This window comes from Micromys minutus (genome assembly GCF_963924665.1).
Source record: "Micromys minutus genome assembly, chromosome: 17".
NCBI classification, from domain to species: Eukaryota; Metazoa; Chordata; class Mammalia; order Rodentia; family Muridae; genus Micromys; species Micromys minutus.
This window is the reverse complement of record NC_137952.1, coordinates 2043231-2061395: the sequence shown is the minus strand read 5'-3', so window position 1 is coordinate 2061395 and position 18165 is coordinate 2043231. Positions and strand designations below refer to the sequence as shown.

At 51.9% G+C, this 18165-nt stretch overlaps 1 protein-coding gene across 3 annotated transcripts in view; it reads left to right on the top strand.

Annotated features, from left to right (window-relative positions):
* Window positions 1-14840: 14840 nt before the first annotated feature.
* The window catches only part of DGKZ (diacylglycerol kinase zeta), a gene marked incomplete at its 5' end in the record, with an annotated part of 29899 nt that continues 26574 nt past the window's right edge, over window positions 14841-18165 (top strand). The window contains one exon of one of the 3 annotated variants that reach the window (XM_080931262.1): window positions 14841-15016. In XM_080931262.1, coding sequence (XP_080787388.1) covers window positions 14841-15016 — 176 coding nt within the window. Of the gene's footprint in view, window positions 15017-16823; window positions 17107-18165 lie in introns of those variants that run through there. The other 2 variants (XM_080931264.1, XM_080931263.1) reach the window with 2 other exon arrangements.

The following is an 18165-nucleotide window of genomic DNA, read 5'->3' as shown; positions in this document are numbered from 1 at the left end:
GTCTAGAAACAGCTACAGTGTACTCATATAAAATAAACAAATATTTTAAAAGAAAAACAAAGTTAGAAGGAAGGCAAAAGCCTAACTCCTGAATGTTGTCCCATGACCTCCACATGTACAATGTGCATGCAAACACATAGGGCTTTGACCAAGGAGGGGGGGAGAAGGGGGGACCTAAACATGTACATGTAAATCCAGGGCTAAAGAGAAAGGGCTCCCAGCTGAGGTTAGGAAATGCCAGACAGTGTCCGGAGCTGGCCACGGAGTGATGGGTTAGAGTCTTGGTCTACAGCTAGAGAGGTGGGAGATATGAACATCAGAGAAGATGGCGGTAGTAAGGAGGAGGAAGCAGAGAGACTGAGGGAAAGGGAGGGCCTTGGGAAGTGAGCCTAGACACAAGAGAGACAGGACAGGACAGGTGACAGTGGCTACAGCAGTGGCACACTGGGAATCCCAGCACTTGGAGGTAGAGACAGGCAGATCTCTGAGTTGGAGGCCACACTGGTCTACAGAGAGTTACAGGACAGCCAGGACTGCTCAGTGAATTCCTGTCTTGAAAAACCAAAAAAGAAAAGGGGCAGTGGGGCAGAGTGTGAAAGCCTTGGAATGGAGAAAGCAGAGACAGGCCCCTGCTCTTGGGAGGAGCTGGTTCAGAGCAGCTGAGGCAGAAGCAGTGGAGGTGAGAAGGGGAGGAGGTGAGAAGGGGAGGGAGGGGCGGCTCAGGGTGGGGCAAGGTCGGGAGCAGTACGGGCTCCACACAATAGGAGACTGGCTGGGATTGTTTCCAGAAGACAGACTGTAGAAATAATACTGAAGCCACCACCAGAAGAGGTGCTGATGGTGGTGGGTGGGAGTCCCAGAGCTGGGGGAGGGGTCACTAAGGAGCAGGCATCCTATAGGGAGATGGAAATTGAGGGAAAGTCTCATAACTGTGAGGCTTGGGCCAGGGCAACAGGGAGTTGAAATGAAAAGGATGGTTTCAGACAGCCCCACAGAATAGCAGGAGTGGCTGACACAGGAACTCAGACAACACACAGGTCCGGAGAGTAAAGGACTTAAGATGAAGCTTCCTCCATTCCTCAATAGCACCCAGAAATGGGAATAAGCCAGTAGGAACTGAAATAGTTCTTAGAAAGGTCCTCCCCACTCTACAGGGCTGGCACCAGGGCTTTGCCCTGTGCTCAACCACTGACCTACATTCCCCAAGGAAACGTGTGTGTGTGTGTGTGTGTGTGTGTGTGTGTGTGTGTGTGTGTGTATGTGTGTGTGTGAGTGTGTGTGTGTGTGTGTGTGTGTGTGTGTGTTGAAATGTAGGCCTGACTGAGCTGACTTACTATATAGGCCAGGTTAGCCTCAAGCTCACTTATAGCTACCCATCTCTGCCTTCTGATTGCTGGGATTAGAGCGTGTACCACTACACTTGGCCAAAAAGGGTATTTTACAAATGTGAAAACAAAACCAATGTTCAGGGCTGGAGAGATGGCTCAGAAGCTAAGACTGGGTATTGGTTTTACAGAGGACCCAAGCTGGATTCCCACCTCTCCTGACTTCCACAGTCTCAGGCACACACAGAAATACACACACACACACACACACACACACACACACACACACACACACACAGAGGGGGGAGGTGGTGGTAGTAGTTCAAAGGAATAGAATCCCCTGATGGCCACTCCATTCAACTGAACACCAATACTCCTTATGGAGGTCTGTCCAGGACGTTTGCCCAGCCTGTGTGAGGATGTAGGGTTGATTCCCTCCCACAAGTCACTTACTGACAGTGAGTGCTTCCTCGGGGTCCTGTCTGAAGGGGATGTATCTGTAGTAGTGGAGCAACAGTTTTACATTCTGTTGTCAGTTCTGATGGCTTGCTTTGCCACATCTCATGTGACAGCTTTTACAATGCAGTGGTCCAGCTTGATAGCACAACCGACCCTTTGTTATAACCAACGCTCTGAGACCAGGGTGAGTAGCTGCAGATGAAGCAGAGCTGGTTTAGACAAGGCTCTAGATCCAGGAGAGCTGGACACGCCCAGAAACCATCTGACCAAAATGAACACCTGTGTGATGTAGGTAAAGTACCGTATGGGTCCCCCTGGGGGTGGAGGATGTAGGCCAGAATCTCAGGCTTACTTGGTCATCAGAGTGGCTAAGTACATGGTCTCTGAGGCATGTGCTGTCTCCCTAATCTATGTAATGTCTGCAAGCCCCAGTGAGCTCCTCTGTAAAATGGTACCCACCCTCCTGTTTGCCAGGAAGATGCTTAGCACCAGATCCATTAAGCAGTAGACACCAGTGACTGTTCTCTGAGTGCTGTGGTACAGGGTGGGCTGGGTCCAGAAGGAGAGAGGGCTTGGGGGAGGGGGTTGTTGTTTCCTTCTCTTCTTGGTTAGAAAGCCAACTCATAGCTTAAAGATAATGCAGCCAGCAGCTGGCCCTAAGTAGGCACACGTGAGGATGGTGGAATGAAGGCTGTTTTAAAAAGCTCTAAGTGGGGAGAGCTCTGCAGGAAAGAGCTAAACAAAAACCCAACCTGGGAACCCAGCAGCTAAGCAGCTGCTGAGTGAATGTCAAACCCAGCCGGTGCTACCATAATTCATGGTGTAGGAGGCTACTCTGGGCCAGACTGCTTGGAAATCAAAGCTGGGGTCCTGGAAGGGCAAGCTCCTGGGCAGCCAGGGTGCAGTGTGGACTCCCCATACCCCATCCCCACGGCTTCTTCAGAACTTGGCTTTGAGGAGAAAGATCCTTTGTGGCCAAGGATGTTTAGTCTAATTCCTGTACCCAAAAAAGGGGCTTTCTGGGCCATTGAGATGGGGAAGCAAATGTTAGTAGACTTCTGGGGTTTTACAGAATAGAGAGAAGGGAGAGACTGCCACAGCAGTGCAGCAGAGGGAAAGGGACATGGATTTAAATCCACTCTCCGGGGGCTATCTGAGCAATCATTGAATACCATTTCTAAGTCCTCTACAGCACGGAGGAAGTGATAATATCTACCACTCAGGGATGTGGTTAGGGACAAATGAGATGCTGGTTACTGTTAGCATGTATGCCCCATGAGACACCCCAGAATCTCTGCACTGGAATAGTAAGAAGTGCTGCTGAGAGCTGGAGAGACGGCTCAGTGGTTAAGAGCACTGACTGCTCTTCCAGAGGTCATGAGTTCAATCCCCAGCAACCACATGGTGGCTCACAACCATCTGATGCCTTCTTCTGTGTCTAAAGACAGCGACAGTGTACTCACATACATAAAATAAATACATAAATCTTTGTTTTTAAAAAGGGGGGACTGCATGGGGGTTTTGAAGGATGGATGTATGCACTGTCCGTGTGACAGAAAAGGGCAAAGGCGAACAGGACTACCTCCCCCAGGGTGGAGAATATCAGAGAACCCCAAAGCAGTGTGCTGTCTACCTCTGAGTCTGGCCCCTTCCACCTTCCCGTGCTCACAGGCAGTAGGAAAAGAAGACAAAGACTGCACTGGACATCTGCTCAGGGGACAGGGGAGGCTAGGAAGAAGCTATTCAGCCAGACAATCAGAGGAGCCATTATGGAAAAGAAACTTTTCTGTTTGTTTGCTTTGTTTTGTTCAAGACGGGTTCTCTGTGTAGCCCTGGCTATCCTGGAACTCACTCTCTATAGACCAGGCTATCCTCAGACGCAGAGATCCTCCTGCCTCTGCCTCCTGTGTGCCAGGATTAAAGGTGGGCATCACCAATGCCAGGCTGGAAAAGAAAGCTTTTGGGGAATCTTCGAATTTAAAATCTGTGACGGGGGAAAATTCAGATAGAAGGGATGCTGTGAAGAGCTGGTACCAATTCCAGTATAAGACTCAATTTAAGATTGTGCCCTGGGAAGGCTTAGGATGCTGCATGGGGGGTTGCTGGGGGCAATCCTTGGTTGGCCAGAGCCTGAGGTCTAGCCAAGCCAGAGCCTTGTAGATACAACAGGTACATTGTAGAAGAAATGGGTGGATGGGGCTGGATGGTGGAATATGGCCCTGGATGCCCAACTAAAGTATAAGCAAAGAACAGCCATTAAATCCCGTATGGTAGGGGGATCTGTGGTCATAGATTGACTTCAGAAAATGAAATTCTGGACCACAGGTAGACTAGTATCTAATATCTGAGGAGTCACCCAGGTCCCTGCAATGGTCCAAATGAAACATTCAGTTGGTGAACACCTGGGAATCCATGGAAGCATCCTTGTTCTTCTTCCTTTTGGCCCTGGCTCCTCCCTCTTGTAACAACTTTTTCTGCCCTAGAAGATACTGATTTAGTGTTCTGGGATACCCGGAATCCAGCAACCTGGAGGATTCCTGGAGGCTGACCATCCCAGGATTCAGGGTTCAGAGCTATGACTTTACATACAACTCAGCTTGGTCTAGCTTGAAGCCTGGTCTTGAAAGCTCTAGGCCTGGAGACTGTGGTCCCAAAAATCTCGAGGTGTTCCTAGGGATTGATGTAAACTGTTTCCTGTGCCCCTTCCCCAAATCCAATTTGATCTCTAAATTCCCACAGCGCCGACAGGGTTAATGCTGCCTCGTGTTACCGCCCCTGCCCCCCCTCTCACCTGCCTACAGCAGTAGCGAATGCCAAAGCCGGGAAAACGGGGGACAGAAGGGGGCGGGGTGCATCACTGCGGCTGAGTGACAGGTGGAGCGATGATTGGCAGGTGCCGCGCAGCTTGTACCAGTACGGGGCAGGGGCACTGAGGTGGGCCGGGGCAGGGTCCTGCACCCTGGCCTGAAGCCCCCAGAGAGAGGTGGTGGCCGTGGCCCGCTACTCCCGGCTCGCTCTCCCGGGGCCCCGGACAGATCAGGCAGGACGAGGTTGCGCCCTTCCCTCGGACCCTACGGCTTGGCAGTGTCTCTAAGGTGACACCTCGGTGCCCAGTGTGGCTGCGGCGACAGCTAAAAGGCTCCGGCTTGGCTAGACCTTAGGCTCTGGCTGTCCGGGGATCGCCTCGGCAGCGCCCCACGCAGCATCCCGACCCTTCCAAGGACACAGTCTCCCCAGGGCTCCGGAGCATCCTTGCCGGCCTTCCCTAGGCGCGGCGTCCCCCAGCTCCTGGCCCCTGTCGTCTGGGCGCCGCGTCACGACGGACGTGCGGGACCCAGAGCCTCTTTGCCTGGTCCCGGCCCGGCGCCCCTGACTCGGGCGCGCTAGAGACTCTGAACTTTGGTGGGTTCTCCGGCAGGCCTCGGGGCACGAAGCAGGACCGCAGGAGGATGGCTGAAGGACCGGGGGGAGGAGGACCGCGCGGCAACAGGGCAGCCAGCGGCCGGGCGGCGGCGGAGGAGGTGGTGCGGCGGCGCTGCCGGCGCGGGGAGGAGGCTGAGGTCTTCCAGCCCGGGCCCGAGGGTCCCCGAAGTGTGGCTGTGGGACCTCTGGTGGAAGAGCGATTCAGCCAGATGCACCTTCGAAAGCAGGTGTCATACAGGTAAGAAGAATGGGGGCTGAGGGAACGCTGCTCGGGGACCACCCCCAGGATCAGCACTGAACTACCAGCGTGTGTTCACCTGCAGCTTGCCTGGACCTGCTCTAGGGACTGCGAGTTCAGAAGGGGTGCGTGGATAGCGTCCCTTCTCGAACTATGAAAGCTCTATGCATTCAGCATCTAATTACTGAGTGCCAATTATGTGCCTAGTGCTGTGTCTCTGTCCTAGTAGAAAGCCCACTGAGATGTGGTCCTCACTAATCTCTCATGTGAGAGCGGTGAGAAGTCTTTCTTCCAGCAGAAGCAGGGACACCCTGTGCATTCGGTCTCCCTCCTCTGTACCCTCCTGTGGGCTGCCCCTGTGCTAAGCACAGAGATGCCTTCTGCCACAACAGCTGGAAACAGACTACCCAGGGAAGGGAAGGGCATTCCCACCAAGCCCCCAATACCACAGCAGACCTACACTAGCTAGCATCCACAGTGGCAGACACCTCCCCTGCATTGCCCACATCTTTAAACCATCAACTGCCTAGGTAAGATCTCACTTCCCTGGTTCTGCCACTGTAGTTTAATAGGTCCACTGGCAGAAATGTCTAGAGTGGGCCCCAGAGGCCGCTGCAATGACCTGAAGTGAGAAAGTGTGCTGTTCCTCACAAGGTGGTGCCCAGATGAAAGGGAGGAATGGACATTCTCACTTCTCTTTGCTTCCCCCAACAAGCCTTTGACACAGAGTGACTTCCTTTGGAAGGTCTAGTAGAGACATCTCAATGTGCCTCCCCGTCCCTTAAAGCCATTAGCCTGATGAGGGGGAGATGAATTTCTTGTCTACTGGCGACCACAAGGGGCTTGGGTGTGTCTTACACGGCCCTGGTTCTTGACCCTTCTGGGAGGAAGGATGATAAAATCAGCCCAGCCCTGTAAGCTGAAAAGGCCTTAATGGTTATGAAGCCGTTAGACCCGCATCACTTAAGGAAGGATGAGAGGAACTTACCCACCAATCTGAAGTGGGATGCTCAGAGGAAATGGGACTAGGTTAGGTTCCCAAGGGCCCTACCTGCACTCTGGGAATCTTGAGCATGCCAGGCTCCATTACCAAGATCTTGCAGAGCCCTGCTCAGAAGAAAGCATCCCCTGCCCAGGGCCTCTAGCTGAGATAGAGGAGGAGACCTGGACCAAAGCACACATTCTGTGTTCCTTAGCTGTCTGGGCTCCTACAAAAGCACCACACCAGGATTTTTCCCTACATGCAAATCAGGAAAATGTAGCAGCAGCTGCTGGAAAGGAGGCCAGGGACAGGGAGGCTTGGAGAATAAGAAACAGAGCATCACTAAAGGATTGGCATAGAAGATACCATGAGTGCATGAACACACATAGGGGGTGGAGAGGCAGCTGGAAGGAAGCTTTTCCACAGGCCAAAATGGAAGCTCCTGGCCATCAATGATGCAGAATAACCAAGCTGGACCTCTTCTTCTGAGGATTGCACCAGGGCAGGACTGTAGAGGATGAGGCCGTGCTGATGCCAGCCAGAACTGGGCAAGGCATTGGGGCAAGGAGAACACCTGGGTCTGGAAGAGAGGGTGCAGCTCTGGACCCTTTGAGCTTTCTGTGGTGGAGGAGGAGGCAGAGGCAGCAGTGTAACAGACATGTGGCAGATCCTGAGAGGCCTGCTGACCTACTGTACTCTCTCCCAGGCTGTCCCAGGGCTGACAGGAGCTCAGGCCCTTTTCACATCCTCTGCTGGCTACTTCTGCAAAGCTCTGGCTCACAACTAAACCTTCAGTCCCGCTGTGAGGAATGGCTAAGAAAAGCAGCTGAAAGCCCTTCTCGGAGAGAAAGGGCTTTCAGGCAGAAGTGCGGGGGCAAAGAAATATGAGGCCAAGGGGGGTGCAAACGGAAGCAGGACAGAGGCCGGCTGCTTCTGACGCAAGTGAGGACTCCAGGGGCTTTCAGCCGGACTGTAGAAGCTTCTGGGGAGGAGGGACTTGCTGAGAAGTACCTCTGGGCTCTTTCCAGAGCCATCATGGGCTAGAAAACAAAACAAGTTAGGATTTGAGTAGGGTAGGCCCTTCTTTGAGTTAAAAAAGACCTGGTTTCCAATAAATCCCATCAAAAAGGGTAGGACAGTAAGAGCCCTGGTGTCTCACATCTGTATCTGGACTGGGGAGAAGGCATTCCAAGTGCCAGAAGGAGTCCTAAGCAGTTAGGGTAGGGTTCAAGAGATTTTTTTGGCGATAATGACTTCAGCTAGGGAAGACAGAGGGTGTGAGGGACGCTGGGTTTGTTGTTTGTTATGCCCAAGAGGTACCAAACCAGATCACCTGAGTATGCCTTTTTAAGTAGATTTTTAAAAAAGATTTTTAAAAAATTGTGTGTGTGTGAGAGAGAAAGCCTGCATGACAGGTGTGTACAGGATCCTAAAAAGGCCAGAAGAGAAGGTCATATGCCCTGAAATTGGAGTTACAGGTGGTTGTGAGCCACCATATATGTCCTGGGAACTGAACTTTGTTCTCATTCAAGACCAGTACACACTCCTAACTCCCTAGCCATCTCGACAGCCTCCTAAAATGTATTCTTAAGGCTGGAGTTGTAGCTCTGTGATAAAGTGCTTGCATAGCATGGGTGGGACCCTAGGTTCAATCACTGGACATCCTAGTCTATGGTGACCCACTGCAGCTCCGGACCTGTAAACCTCTCCTGTGATCTGGCAGCTCAGCCAGTTGAAAACACTTGCTCCACCTATGGAGAAACCAAAGAGCAAGATTTGGGATGAAAGATAGTAAAATAGATCTTTGCTGGGTGTGGCTGGCAGAGGGATCCCCATACAGACTGTATCATGGCCCAGGGGCTGGCCCTGCCCACACACTGCCTGACATGGACTGTCTTTTTCCTCCACAAAAGTAGTAACCTGTCCAAAGCCAGACAGTGATATTTTAGGCTTTGTAAGTCACGCGCTGCCTGTCACAACCATTCTGCCCCTCCAGTGTCGAACAAGGCGTTCATGGGCAGCGTGTAAAGGAATGGGAGTGACTGCCTTCCTCTAAAACTTTACTTAAGGACCCTGAAAGTTACACTTCATGACATCTCACTGTCGAGAAATGTTATTCTTTTGCTACTTCCTGTTTGAAGAAATGTAGAAACCATTCCTCGATCACAGGCAGTGGGTTATATGGGGCCTGGGAGCCATGACCCAGTAGCTGGAATAGCTCCAACATTCTGGAAGCACACTGATGGGGCCATCTACCTCGACAGGGACATAAGGGGTGGCTTCTGCAATCTAACAGGGGCAGCAGTGCTCCACACGCATGCAAACGGGCTTGGGGGCCGAGGGTCTGAGAGTTCCTGGAATCCAGCTCTGACCCTTCTAAGCCTTGTGAAGCTTTCACCTCTAACCTGGTTTCCTCATATGGAAAATGGGAACAATAGGACCCACTCAGTAGTACTGCTTGAAGGACAGACAAGGGGCATGCCGTTCTTGACTCCAGGGGAAGTAGTGAACCAGCTAGATCTTTCCCCAGAGTAGGACGGATGAGGGAGGTCCAGGAAGGATAGTGGAAGCTGGCTCTGAGCAATGATAGTAGGAACTGAGGATATAGCAAAGCCAGACTGAGGGCAGGAACTGAGCATGTCCCAACCCCCAATGCCCCCCTTTCCCCTCCACCCTCCCAGGACGGCTAGTGGCGCCAGTTGGCAGGGAGGGTGCCCCCTGCGGCGGGCACACAGCCGCGGGGACACAGCTCCTCGAGGGAGGGGCACCTGATCCGACTCTCCCTGCTGCTATTTACCAGAAGCTAAAAATAACCCTAGAGTGACAGGGAGATGGGGCCGATTTGTAATTTAAATAGCAACAGGATAAAGCAAGAAGCTTGCAAGAGATCACATTCTGTCCCGAATTAAAAATGCAAAAACCGGGGGCAGAGAGCTGAGCTGGAGCAGGGGGAGGGAGGGGACCGCTGCCAAAGAAAGCCGGAAGCCGGGGGTCCGTCCATTTTCCTTCCTAGGCAAGAGCAGGAGCCCAGGCCCTGACTGGGGCTCTTTCCTTCAGTCGCAAGTTCACGCAGAAGAGGGAATGAAAGGCCGGAGCTCGCAGAGTCCAAAGGCAGGAAGAGACTCATTCTTAGGTCTTCTAGCAGCAGTTGGCAGCCCAGAGGAGGGTATCACCAGAGGATGTGTCCCCAGCAGCTCAACTGCCACATGGCATAAAACACTGAGTATGCCCAAGGTCGCTTGGAGGTAGTTGTGGCTTTTGAGGAAGTGCTTCGGAAGAAGTGAGGACCAAAGATGTTTTTGTCTCAGTGGGTACATTTTCACAATAGGGTGTTCAGAAGACCCATAAATGGTCACTCCAGATCGGGAACCTCTTTGGTGCTGTGGAAGGGAGCTGGGGAAGAGACTGGACTCTTGCAGGCTTCTGAGATCCACAGATGATTGGAAAGACGTGTGCAGAGCAGGGTTGGAGTTCCCTGAAGGCACTGGACTATTGTTGCTCAGAGAAGTCAAGCAATTTCTTAAGATCACACAGCAGAAACTTAACTATTTCATTCCAAAGCCCTTCCCCTAACCTTACAGGCTTCCAAGAGTCTGGACTTTCATCCTGGAGGGTCTTTTCTCTGGGCTCCATACTAAGTGCTAGTATCTGAAAAGGACAATGGGACATGGGACAGAGGGTGAGGGCTGAAAGGTTCCTTTAAAATCTGAGCTTTTGGTTCTACCAGGGTGTGGGAGGGATGCCAGGAATACCTGTCCTGCCCTAGGTGGTTTGTAGAATCCAAACTAGGGCTGAAAGGGAGACTCTAGAGCATGTCCTCCTGAGAGAAAGAGAGGCATCTGGGCACCCCTCTTACCTTCAGTGCAGAACCCTAATGGAGACAGTGTGTCTTCCAAATGACACTAAGCTCTCCGGGCTGGGACTGTATCCCCGGTCCCAATGGACGAGAGTTCTGCCTTTTCTCTGCTCAGACACCTTTCTGTTCATAGCTTTCATAAAGCCACCCAGGAGGGGTTTCTTCAGTTCCTATCTGTCACCAGCAGCACTCACATCCTAACCAGGGGCACCTGTCCTCTCAGTGAGTGGGGAGTCTCCCACTGGCTATGCAAGTATTTGGATCACAGGCTTCAGAGCAGGTGAGGGACTTTAGACAAGTAAGTGTGATGATTTGTATAGATTCAGCAGTTACTCTGGAAGCAGAGGCAAGAGATTCACTGAGTGGCAGCAGTACCCTTCGTGGACCAGCTGTATAAAGTAAGTTTGGCATTGTTAGCGTGGCCTCTGGGTGTGGGTGACCACCAGGGCACAGGGGACCTCCAGGTGGCACATAAGGAAAGGTGAACCAGCTCAAATCAGAAATGGAAATGCAGCAGGTCCAGACTCCTATGCCCAACAGAACACTCACAGACTTCAGAGCAGAGCCGTGGCTCCGTCAATAAAATGATTGTCCCTCACACAAGCTTGAAGAACAGGGGTGCTGGGGAGTGCCTACAGTCTGTGCTGGGAGGAGGAGATAGGAAGAGATCTAGTGCATAGTAGGCCAGCACGTTACCAACTAAGCTAAACTCTCAGTCTCAGGAAGCCCATTTCCTTTATCTACTCCACTCATCAAACACGGAGCTCATACGTTTCCACAGTGATGAACACAGGACAGGGTTCAAGAGTGTCATAGGAAGAGATTATGTGTGCAAATCTGATGACAGAGATGATTGGGAGCCAGGTGTCCGGGGAAAGCCTGGGGTGAGAATGCTGAGAGAAGCAATGCTGACCCTTGGCAGCTCCTTATTAAAACACTTGTCTTATGGATGAATGAAAGCCTGAAGTTCGGGGACACAGATTCCAATGAAACTGCCAGATCTAGAGGAGGTCTGTGATGAGGTCTGGATGGAGCTGAATTCGACACCTTCTAGTGCTCAGGAAGCTGAGCAGGAGAGTCACCTGAGGTTCTGGGCCAGCCTGAGAAATATAGTAAGTTTGGGTTACCGTGGGCTACAGACTGAGACCTTGTCACCCTGTGCAGAGCTGAGGATGACACTTACTGTGATAGAACACTAGCATGCAAGAGAGCCTAGGTTCAATCCCAGCAGTGCATAAATATGTAAAATAAAAGAGAGAAAAGGGTCCAATTATAATGCACAACACACAGCCTCAGCACAAGGGCTGGTGGAAGAGCTAAAGAACTCTCATGCGAGTTTTCTACACTTTCTTTGTTCCGTTGCTTGGGCTGGGGTGTGAGGGATGAAGATTCCAACTGACATGATAGAAAGGACCATGGCAGCAAGATAATGCATCCAGCAGCACAGACAGAATGACATTCAGGGGTCAGGACCACAACTGGTAGAACATGAAAAAAAAATGGGAAATTTGTTTATTGAGCACCTGCTACCAAAAAAAAAAAAAAAAAAAAAACCCAAACAAACAAAAACCAAACCATATGCTTGCATGACATGAGCTGAAAGAAAACCTCCACAGGGAAAGCTAGACAAGAAGGCAAGAAGACACGGGAAGTCAGGACACAAGAACCTGAAGGTCAGACCGAGGGGCAGACTTGCAGGTTTTGAGGGCGGAGGATGTCCAGGTGGTGGGTGGAGTGTTTGGTGGCCTGGTACATTTCTTTTCCCCAGCTCCACTTGCTCATCCAGGCCACAGAAAGTAGAACACCTCATCCTCAGGGGCTTCAGCAAAGCCCAGAATAATTTCCAGAATAATTTTCTTACCCAGATTGTTCTTCCTGTGTATACCTGGGTGGATTCTGAGGGGTCCCTAGCTCCCCAGTGCTGGTGCATCCTCCCCAGCCCTGTTCACCTGTCCCTCCCAGCCTTGTCCTCCCCCCCACCTGTCCCTCCCAGCTGGGCGCTGCTCCACAATCCAGGTACAACGTGAGCTCAATCAAAGTATCCCTGCTCACAGAGTCAATTAGCCTGCGACTCAAAGCCTCCAGGCAGCTTGGCTTCCCCTCCAAGAGCACCATTTCCTGCTCTCTGCCTGTCCAGATGGAAAACAAGCCCAGCCCCACTTCCTCTGTTTAACTGCTGGAGCTACTTGCAGAAAGCCTGGGAGAGGAAGGTCGGGTCTTGCCACAGCCTCCTTTTAGAGTAGACCTTGGCCTGGTGGGTAAAGTCTTGATAAGCTCCCCATACAGAGCCCATCTTGAAGGATTCAGAGGTGACATGTTCAAGGTACAGCAATTGGAAAAAAACAAAAAACAAAACAAACAAACAAACAAAAAACAAACAAACAAAAAAACCCCAGGTGCAGAGCCTGACCTTAAACCTTAGAAGGACAAGGGATCTTAGACCCTGGGGTTAGATTCTTGTGTGTGTGTGTTTTAAAAAACATTTTTGAGGTAAATCCCTCAAAAATCATCTCAATACAAGAAGATCTTAGACAAGTTAGATTAGAAGTTCCGTGCCTATGTCCCAGGGTGGAAGGAGGAAAACAGGGCTGGCAAGCTGGCCCAGAGAATAAGGATGCTTGCTGTAAGCCTAAGGACATGGGTTTGCTGGAAGAAGAGAACCAATTTTTGCAAACAGTCCGCTGACCTCCACACATGGGGTATAAGTAAACACACACACACACACACACACACACACTCATTCACATGCATACATATACCCTAACACAGAGAAATAAATGTAACTGGGGAGGGGGCTGTGTGTGTACTTGTTTGTTTGTTTCGGTTTTCAGTTTTAGGACCAGGTCTTGCTATGTAGCTCTGGCTGGCCTACTCCGTAGAGAAGGTTGGCCTCAGAGATCCTCCTGTCTCGGTCTCCCAGGCGGCAGCCATTGTGCCTGTCTTCATTTGTTTTATAACTTTAAAAAGAGGAAAATAACAAGCTATATCTGATAGGGTCATTAAAGGATTCAATGAGGTAATTATATATTCAGTAAGGTTTCTGGCCCAGAAGTGCTCATTAGACTGAGTATTAATTATTGAAGTTATACACTTATCAGGTAAGTTATTGAAAGCTACAGAGCTCTGGTCACAGGGAATAGAGAGCTCGTAGCACCTCAGCAGATCCTGTAGTGCTTGTGCCTTGTGAAACTGACACTGTTTCTATCCTCAAGAAACTCAGTCTTGCTGGAGCAACAGACACTTACAACTAAGGAACTAGTTATAAAGCACTGTGGTTAGAGGATGCTGGAGAAAGTTTCCAGTTTCTCCCTGAGCTGTCCGAAGTCTAAAGAGTAAGCAGGATCCTCACTAGTGTTTGCTAAGCCCCTCATGGTAGCCTCAAGCTCCAGGGCAGCCTGGCCTCAGAAGATTTTTCTAGACCATTCCAGCATCCTCTTGCCTCCCAGTTCTTCAGCCACATGGTCTCATCCTTGCTTGGGACTCAGCTTTACCTAAGTTCCCTGCATATACATGCTAGTCTAGTCTCCAGATGGCCACATGGTCGCCTTGCAGTTACAATTCATTTGAGTCCATCCTCAAATGTCATCTCTTTGCCCAATCGCCTTGACTGCCACTCCCCCCCCCCCTTCATTTTGGCTTCCCCTTTCTCTCTTTTTTAAATAGCACATCTCATTGCCTAACATGCACTTAATGTCTTTTTTCTGTCTTCCCCTCTAGGCTTTAGGTTCTCTGAAGGTACAACTTGCTTCCTTGCTCCCTGCTCTAATATAGTGCCCTATGCATAACATGTTCCAACCATTATTTCCTAAATAGTCTATGACCCCTTTCACCTCTTTTTTAATCCACTTACAACCCAATGAGTCCAAACTATAATCCATTCTACAGATGAGAAAAACTGAGGCTTCCCAAAGCTCTCTGACAAAAGTATTCACTGGTTTGCTGTTTATAGCAGTATTCCTAGAAATGTAAGGTAACTTTAGAAGATTTATGGCCCGGTCCAGGTCACACTGCTGGCAGAAGGGAGAAACTGAACATGCGCCGGAATCTTCCACCCACTGCTTCCACTGCCGTTTTCAGTACACCGACACCCTGTGTGCCTAGCTCTGTCAAAAGGTATGGTGCATACAAGATGCTAAAAGAGAGCTGGACACAGACAGGCTAGAGCCAGTCTGTGGACCTGGGGCCAGTGTGCCACAAGGAATGTCGTGAAGTCAGAGACCATTAGCAGGACCAAGAGGTGAAATTCAGAGACTTTATTTGGAAAGTAAAGGCTTGGAGCTGGGGTGCAAATTCCAGCCCAGGCAGGTCTAGTGGGTACCTGGCAGCTTTTGACTCCTGGGGTTGTCTCTTGACTGCTAGGCTGGGCTTGTCCCCACCTGCCCTTGCACTCCCATGCAGCTCTGTGCCTTGCCAGTGTTCGGCCCCAGTCAGCGGAAGGCGCCGACAAGCCCTGTGGTCCTCGGCCTGAGCCTCCGGCCGGCCTCTAGCAGTAGCCCCCCCCGCACCCCCCCCCCCACGTCAGGAAGTACGGAAAGAGGAAGAGAGTTGCTGGGCAGGATGAGCGCACTGGGGGCTGGCCACAGCACCGGGGGAGGCTGCGATGTGGCTGCTGTTCTGGGCCCCGCGAAGGTGCTGGGGAAGAAAGAAGCCGAGCTGCCAGGGGCACTGAGGCAGATGTGGCGCTCCCGCTCCTGGGACGTGCCACAGATCCCAGCAGAGGTTCCCCAGACACAGTAGGTATAAGGGTGGCCTGGGATGGGCACAGAAACCTCATCCTTCTATAAACTTTCTATATGGTGTGGACGAAGGGCAGAAGCGGGTTCACCCATGCATTTCCCAGTAATTCCATGGAGGCACATCTAGAGAGGTTTGGCAGTAGCGCGGAGGTTTCCAGGCTTGGGGTAATTTGATAGAAGTCTTCTCTCTGAGATGAAGTTGAGAGAGAACCGGCTGGGTTGTCAGGAGAGGAGCCCTCCCAGGACTGTGGTACATGATGTGGGGGATTTCTCGAATCCAGTTCAAGGACTGTGTAAGTTCTATGGAATCTTCAAGCTCTCTCCCTCCCCACCTGCTCCCAGCTTTTCCCACCCGATGACTTCCTCAAAGAAAACATGTGTACCCCAGGAAGCCAGGGTCAGGCCTGCTTCCTAGCCAGCTCCGTCCCCATTGCTGGCTGGAGATCTGGAGCCAGCTTCTCCAGGCCTACTAGAAACTCGGTGTATAAGAGAGTGCTGGGCTTCTGGGTGTTGGCTGCTGCTCAGAATCACAGGCATGTCCCTGGGTCACAGCCCCCTAGCTTTGGCTATTTGTAGCAGGTAAGGCCTGGAAAACGGGCTGCTAAAGCCCCAAAGGAAAGGGTGAGATCGAAGGCAACACAGGATGTGGCTTTCTAGAACAGAGGGCTAACTGAAATAGTAGGCATCAGGGTGGTGTGATCTGGGGAGGAGGTGGACCAAGGTCACTGGCTTCCAAGTCTCCTTGTCACAGCCTTGCAGCATCTAGAGACCACCCGAATTGTGGATTCCCAAATGTATGTGATGGTATGTCTCCTGGGTGACTTCTTGTTCCATATTGGTCTCCCTTCTGGAAGAGAACATTTGTCAAACATGAAGAATATTTCTGGATGTGTATGTGAAATATGAGGTCCTTGTAGCCATTGCCCTCAGGGATCTGTGTGTAGGAGATATTTTCTTCTATATGGGTGTATATGTGAATGAGTGTGTAGGTTGTAATTGTTCTTATGTGTATTTGAATGTGTGGGAAGTACAGAGCTCATGCTTATGGTATAAGGATTCAAGGGAACATTGAACATTGTGCTGGGAAAATTTCCCTGTGTTAGGAGTGGGTGATGGGTTGAAACCACTGTGAACAGCTGTAGAAGGGTGACTTTAAAGTCAGAGGAACATTGACGTTCTTTGTGAATGTCTGAAGGTCATTGAATGACTTTGGTGTCCTAAATGTGAGAGAAGAGTGTGAGTTTGATGTTTGAAGATAATCCTATGTGAGGGGCATGCCTGCTGTGTGTGACTTTTGTCTGTGGGTGCTCTCAAGGATAGCCAAGGGGGTAAGGGTAGGGAGCTCATGAGTGGCTGAGTGGGTGCAAGAGAGCAATATATAACTTGTGGATGCGGGAGAAGTGGTGACAGCCGCCCTCGCGTGTGTATACTTTGATCATGTAGGTTGTTTGGTGGAGGAGGACATGGGGGGAGGATCATACCTCTGGGAACAGCTTGAGCCGGCTCAGGCCAGGAAGTCAGTCCCATCCAGGCAGGCTGGCCAGGGAGCTGGGGGTGGTGCCCTCGTAAGTCCCGCCCCTAGGCCGCCTCGACGGGCTTGCGACAAGGCTCGGGGCCGGCAGAGGGCGCCGTGGGACGAGCGCGGCTGTGCGGCCGAGGGGGCGTGCTCGGCGGCGGGCGGGCAGGCAGAGGCCCGGCCAGCTATGCGGGGTCCTGCGGCCGCGGCTGTCGGCACTTCCTGGAGCGGAGGCTGCTTCCCCGGCACCTGGGAGTGGGGCGCGGGGACGCGCAGCACAGGGCGGGCGGAGCGGAGCGCGCACTCGCCATGATCTTGGCGGGCGGTGCGGAGCCGGCGTGCTGAGCCCCGGCCGCCGGCCCGGCATGGGCGTCTCCCGCGGTCCCGCCGCCGGCCGGGGCTAGGGCCGGATGGAGCCGCGGGACCCCAGCCCCGAGGCCCGGAGCAGCGACTCGGAGTCGGCCTCCGCCTCGTCCAGCGGCTCCGAGCGCGACGCGGGTCCGGAGCCCGACAAGGCTCCGCGGCGCCTGACCAAGCGGCGCTTCCCGGGGCTGCGGCTCTTTGGGCACAGGTGAGCGGGGCGGCGGCGGGACAGGCTGTCCCAGTGTGGGTATCCAAGCGCCAGGCGGTCCGGGTGGTGCGCGCGCTGGCACCGGCTAGTAGTGCACTTTGTCCTTAGTGCCATGACAGGGTCAGCTCCTAACCCCCCCGCTGGGAGACAGAGTCACCCCAACTCCTTAGCACCAGCAGTCAGGGACCCTGCGACTGGTCACCACTGCTTTTGACCCTGAGCCTCCAGTTACCAGCGTGGTGGGGGCGGTCATACCGCCCTTCGCGCTTCTCTGGAACCTATTTGCCAACTACCACACTGCTTGGCATCTGCTGATTGTGGTCACTGTGATTTGCCACAGCACATGGTTGTCCCCAGGTCACTGATTAAATTACTCGATGTTTTAAACTTCTTGGGACTGTGGGTGTCTAGCGTTTTTTCTCTACTTTGCTCTTAGCATGAAGATAGCCCCCTCTCCCCGTACTAGACAGTCATCTCGTCTCACACTACCTTCTTCCAGCTCTTGCTTTGGAAAGGGACAAAGTGGCCTGTGGTTTTGAATCAGAGTTCATCTTCAAGCTTCATCTTGCCCCTTCCCCAAGCACTCAGAGCATCACCACATTGTACCTGTGACATGACTTTGACCATGACTGTGATGAGAAACTGGAGGGGGTTTATGGAAAGACTGAGTGTAGGCAGTTCGTGGCATGTGTGGTCATTTGTGCCTGCTGGGAAAGCTCTGGTATAAGGTGCCACCCAAGAGTATCCTTCTTAGCTCTGATCTTTTTTTTTTTCCTCCTTTCTTTTTTCCTATCTGACCTCTGAATTTCTTTGGTGGCTGAAGAGCTTTCAGCCAATCAGCTAAGAACCCTAGAGTTCTGATTGGACTCTGACCTCAGACTCTGCCCAGGGCCTCCCTCTTAGTTTCTGTAGCTGTTTAAGGCTTTGCTGTCTTTGGCCCCTCCTGAGCTTTGCCTGGGCCCTTTCCAGGGTAGACTTACCTACTAATAACCTGTGTGGTTTTCCTCTGTTGTGTGGGTGGTGTGCCTGTGGTGCTGGTCTATGCCCTCCGCCTGGTTT